The sequence below is a fragment of the Monomorium pharaonis genome, chromosome 3 (assembly GCF_013373865.1).
Source record: "Monomorium pharaonis isolate MP-MQ-018 chromosome 3, ASM1337386v2, whole genome shotgun sequence".
Taxonomy (NCBI): Eukaryota; Metazoa; Arthropoda; class Insecta; order Hymenoptera; family Formicidae; genus Monomorium; species Monomorium pharaonis.
The window spans coordinates 3,440,644-3,446,296 of NC_050469.1; the positions used below are offsets into that span (position 1 = coordinate 3,440,644).

Sequence of the window (5,653 nt, forward strand, 5' to 3'; positions counted from 1 at the left end):
TCTATGTACATTTATATAACAATATTTAATAAAATTTATACAAGTCACAGATTTCATTTTTCTTTAATACTTTATAATCCACTGTCTGTATTAAACTGTAGCAATATTTGAAAAATTGAAACTATGGCTATGAGACACACTGAGATACATATTTTTGACCATAAATAAATGATATAAAAATATCTATACAAGATTAAAAGATTTTTTAAATTTCTACATTGCACAGTGAGCTGGAATGCTTGAAAAAGTGATCAAAAATCAATTTCAATCAATTTCTTTACATAATTATATATTTTTGACAAATAAAAATATTGTAATATTAATGTGAAACTGTCCATCTTCTCAAAATACTTTGACGTTTTTGCAATAACTTAGTCAACTTATCTTTTATTTCATTAGATATATTTTATTCAAAAAAAAGTAAAAAGATAAAATTATAATAAAATTTCCAGGTTTCTTCCAAATAATTGCTGAAGTGATGAAATTTTTTGTTAGACTAATAACTGTACGTATTTACAAAAAATATAATTATCTTATAATTAGTTGTTCATAAATTATGAGTATAAATTATGAACAACTAATAAAAGTTTAATATAGTGCATAATATAGTTATATGTAACTATAATCAAAAGCTTGTGTTATGTTAGAAGCTTCCAGTTTGACCACAGCCATTCACAGTGATTAATTCTTAGAATTGTTTTCATTGAATACACCAATTCAGAAATCTTATTTAGCCAATAAATGTAGGCAATCACGCGTCACTATTTATGTACAATTATGCAGTTAATGGGATTATATTAATGCATACATTACCGTTAATAAATCTCTGCTTCATCGAACATCAAACTGTTTTTAAATATTTTACGATAGCTCTTAAAGAGACAATACGTTTTCTTTGATATCTGATGATGTCTTGTAAGTGTTTAATTTTCTGCGCTTGCTGTTGATCCTTATCCTTTATAAATTTTAGAGTTTGTTCAGCTCTTTCCGGAAGAGAAAAATCTGATAATGTAACTTCCGAAATAAAACGTCGCTCATGAAACCGACGCTTTTTTGGAGCACTGATGTAATTTTCATTACAATCTGTGTAAGATAAGCTTATAATTTTCCTCCCCAAAAAACACGTATGATCTTAAATTGTTGATCGTAAATAAATAAATAACTTACAATCGTGATCATGAGCAATATGATTATAATTGACATGATTTAAAGAATTAATGTCATCATTAACATCATCCATATATTCTACATCTTTTATAGGAACAGATGTACAATCTGTCGATAATAAAGAAGCATCAGTTTCAACATTCTCTGATGTTTCATTTTCTTTGTTGTCACTAGTTAACACAATCTCAAATTGAGCCGGAATTGGAACAGATATTGTAGGAACCGATCCAGGTTTCAGACCTATTCTTGGTTTACCAAGAATACCCTTCGTTATTCTCACATTTTCAGGAATAAAGTGAACTGAACATATGTAAACGTGAGTTACATCATCTATTTCAGTCAATCCACAAACATCCTTCCATTTTTGACGAAGAATTGGATCTTTGGGAAATCTGTAATGGAATGTAAAACATTCCAATAGATTTTACAATAGAACATTCTAATAATTCACTTAATTCATGAAACTTACCTATGTACAGATATATTTTCATTCTTTGACGGCTTGCGATCGCATAAATAACACCTAGACATTTTTATTTAATAACTTTAAACTGACACTTGTATAATGCAATAGATTTAATGGATATATTTAATAGTTTTATACATCTAATTTATGATCAAATAACCTAAAAGCCATCAAGTTAAAATTAGTTTCTGCTAGTCTTCTTTTCCTTAAGGCTCCCGTCCCTGTTTATCTAGATTATTTAGAAGGACGATTCGGCCTGAATTAGTTTCTGCGTATATTCACTCTCATAAGTTGTGTTCCGAAAGTCATATCGAAAAAGAACAAAAATATAGCCAGAGAGGAACCTGAGAGCGGCCACCGCGGCCCACTTTTTCGTGCGACCGATATTTGACCAGCATCAGCGCCAAACGTGGATGTAAAATCTGTTTTTACATTATTAATTGCAAGCAGCAAATTGCGACTTGCGACGTCCAATAAGTGCTTAGTTTCTAGTTAAAGCTCGACATTCATTGGGTGTTGCAAATTGCAACTGGCGGCTACAATTTTGGCTGAAAGGACATCCACGTTTGGTGCTGATGCTAACAGAGAGGAACGAACCTAAGAGCGGTCATCGCGTCGTTTAGGTATTTTCATCTATCAGCGCCTCTATGTGCACAAAATGTGCACATTGAACTACGTAGTCAAATATCTATGAATCCCGTAGGTAATGTGCATGACTTTTTGGGTCTCTTTTATGCTATATCCATGTTTATTTGGTTCTGTTTCATGCTATACCTGTAAATTTTACATTTATATGCATTCATATTTTAAATCTGTTTTATGCAAATGTGCATAATCGTGTTCTATAAATGTGCAATACCACATATACATGATAGAAATTCAATTAATTGATTTGATAAAAATTCACTCACCGATTGTTGTCGCTGCTCCTGATGCTGCTGCTGCTACTGCTACATTCCTTTTCCGGAATACCGAGTCGCTCCATGGATGCCGCTTTCTGCTGACATCATCCTGCTATTCTCGAACCGCACATTAATAACGATCGCCCGATACTTTATTCGGCACTCCCGATATTGCGGATAATATATCACACACACGAGTAAAACGTAAACCGCGCGCGAGAATTTAACTTGACGCGACCGTTACATTTGAAAAAATACGTGAAGAGTACGGCTCGTCTGATTGGCGGCGAAAATCAACATGACACGAAAGTGGCGTGACGTCACGTAACTTCATGGAAACGCAGGCCGAGAAAAGCGGTGAGAAAACCGTTTAAATGAAAATTACACGCCGAGATACAACGAACGGAAACAAATTCGTTTCGAGAATTTCGTATGCTCGCACGACGACTAGTAGCACTTCACTTAATTGGCACTCGCGATATTCTACTAAATGTATCCCCTTCGAGCAAACACTTCACTCGAAACCGAAGGCACGATGCCACGATTTGGACATGAATACGATCTTTGTCATGTATGATCTCACATGGCTCGCGGGTCGTCTGTTAGCGCGACGGCACTCGAAACACAACACCGTACCTGCGCACAATGAATTCTGAACACGCGAACAACGCACGGTGTCGACCGAACGTTCGACCGGCGCTGGAGCGCGAAGCAACATGGCGGCAGTAGCGGCGTACGTGACTCGGCGGTACTCGGCGCTAGTCAGCGCCACTCGGCGTTGCTAGGCGGTTGACTCCGCGCTCCAGTCACGTACGCCACTCCAGCGCCGGTCAGACGCTCTGTCGACTTCGTGCGTGTCCGTGGGTGTCTGCATGTCTCGCGTGTTCAGAATTCGTATTGTGCGGTGTTGTGCAGGAACAAACCTAATTTCTGATCTTTGTCATGTCGAACGACATCTGTGCTAAAAAAATATAAAGTTTCGATCAGTTTTGTTCTTGTTCATTGTTTTCGCATGAAATTGTGAATGTACATTAGAAAAGTCGCGGTTGGAAGAAAAGTTCAATCAGTCACAAAAGAGTCAGCAAACTCGAGTAGTCTGTACTTTTCAGGTGAGCGACCTTGTCGAAGTCAACTACTTACAATAAAATATACGCGCGTTATTTCAATGTTTTTGCATCGAAATTTTTTAAGGTTAGCCTCATTCTGGTATGCTGCAATGTCGTATTACGATTTACGTAATGTTATTTTTAGCGTGTTCTGCCGCGCTTTATTAACGAAATTCGTTGAAATGGACCCGAGCTTTCAGAGGAGAAAGAGGAAGGAGAGGTTGTACGACAGAATGCATAGGAGCTCCGTGCACGTCTGTATGGGTGTCACGGTGATCGCCAGTCTTGCCCTTGGTTACAAGGTGTACGAGTACTTTCGATACATTCGACCCTTACAAATGGCGCAGAGAAAACTGGCCCAAGATGAGCTTCTGCTTGAGGGTAGAAATATAGAGGATTCTTCGTCGAACCTTGAATTGTCGACATAGGGCTCGAATGTACTATGGAGTCCAACTGAGTATGTGTAAGCGATCCTTCTAACACACGATCAATGAAAAATGGAAGTATTGAGTAATTTGACGTGGAACAGTGCATTTTCGAGATTTGTAATATATTAATAGCTAGCATAATGATGGGTTGTTAACGAGTGTGTGTACATGTGTCTTATTTTAATGTAAAAATTATGCTCATCTGTAAATAAACTATATAGATTTATTATGTTTTATATAATGGATAAAGCTTATTCTCTATTGCTGAACCAATATATACTTGTGCTTGAAAAAAATTTGATATACTGTATATATTTCAATATTACATAAGATGTAAATTACCATTCACAAGTTTATAAATGCTTGAGATTTTTTGCTTTTCACAACAAATCAAGTATAACATATTTTACATCTTTGATAGAAAATCGAAAGTGTTGTATAAATTGTAAAAGTAGCGATTCTTATAAGAAAAAATTTGAAGTACCAGTTTTTCAATTTTATGTACTTTAGGAACAAAATATCACAGAGACAAAACTAAAAGGATTCACAAAGTTCTATTTTAGTTCTTTAAGTCGTATTTTTAAAAACTGATTTTTTTCAAGATGTTTAATATTTTACGAGATATGAGAAAATTACAAGTATTTCCAAGCTTACAAATTTACATCTGATGTTTGGCGAAAGCAAAAAGTTTTAGGGTAGTCTAGTACAGCAGAGAAGCTGGCCTACAGTCTTGAATTTATTTTAATTGTTACTAATTTTTGTAATGGCAGCATATCTCAAGTATCATGTTTTGAATTACAAACCTTCAATGTCCATTTCTTTTAAAATTATATGAGATAACATCTTAAAAATGATAAATTATAAATCGTAATTAAGAAAAGAAATAAGTAATTTGAGAAAATGTATACATTAAAGTTTGAATGATTATGCAGGGATATACTATCATTGAACTTGATTCTCACAAGAGTCAAATAAGTCTATTTTATTTAAAAAATCTTTTATGTTATATGATATGAATAAAGCCATGCAACGTATCAGTTAAGCTAGAAAGATAGTTAAATGGGTGGATGGAGATATGTGTGTGATAGAAAAATTGTAAACCAAGTCCCCTTCTTGGCATTGTAATGCTGAAGTGAATAAAGAATTATATTTAAAAAAATCTTTAAAAAAAAAAAGTTTAGTATCAAATCATTCTCCATTAGCATTACAATTTTGTTTTGTTAAATAGAAAATGGGAAAAATTTATCATTTGTTATTTTACAAGAACAAAATCTTCTAATTTTCTTTGCCTTTCTGATAAGAACAAAACAAGTCCTTTTCTTTCTACATTTCTAGCAAGAATTAAATATTTCCTTCATTTTTATCACACATTATAAAAAAGGGTAAAATATAGATTACAGGATAAGTAGGTAGTAAATATAAAATTTCTGCAAGAACCGAACAAGTCCCGTATTTTTTTTTATTAATAAATTTTCAAAATATTAATCAAAACTTGAAACTGTTTTTATTATATCTATTATATGTCAGGACAAAAATGATCATATTTTTTAGACTTGTTTGGTTTCTGTGGAAAAACCCCCAATT

At 33.9% G+C, this 5,653-nt stretch overlaps 2 protein-coding genes and 1 non-coding gene across 6 annotated transcripts in view; 2 read left to right on the forward strand and 1 right to left on the reverse strand.

Moving 5' to 3' along the window:
* LOC105840990 (dysbindin protein homolog) overlaps nt 1–839 on the forward strand; it is a 23,535-nt gene extending 22,696 nt beyond the window's left edge. For both annotated transcript variants that reach the window (XR_003625944.2, XM_028191251.2), the window contains one exon: nt 453–839. The gene's annotated coding sequence lies outside the window, so the exon portion shown is untranslated. The remainder of the gene's footprint in view (nt 1–452) is intronic.
* The window catches only part of LOC105840991, a 20,242-nt gene extending 18,239 nt beyond the window's left edge, over nt 1–2,003 (reverse strand). Inside the window, exons 1-4 of one of the 3 annotated variants that reach the window (XM_036284862.1) lie at nt 1,794–2,003; nt 1,637–1,690; nt 1,168–1,559; nt 814–1,083 (exon numbers count right to left, since the gene is read on the reverse strand). In XM_036284862.1, the coding sequence (XP_036140755.1) occupies nt 842–1,083; nt 1,168–1,559; nt 1,637–1,690; nt 1,794–1,804 (699 nt within the window). In that variant the 5' untranslated portion in view covers nt 1,805–2,003 and the 3' untranslated portion in view covers nt 814–841. Of the gene's footprint in view, nt 1–385; nt 1,084–1,167; nt 1,560–1,636; nt 1,691–1,793 lie in introns of those variants that run through there. The other 2 variants (XM_012688084.3, XM_036284861.1) reach the window with 2 other exon arrangements.
* A 1,416-nt stretch (nt 2,004–3,419) lies between these two features.
* Nucleotides 3,420–5,244, forward strand: LOC105837300. The gene is made up of 2 exons (XR_003626791.2): nt 3,420–3,644; nt 3,787–5,244. It is a non-coding gene; the product is annotated as an uncharacterized LOC105837300 (transcript).
* Nucleotides 5,245–5,653: the final 409 nt, after the last annotated feature.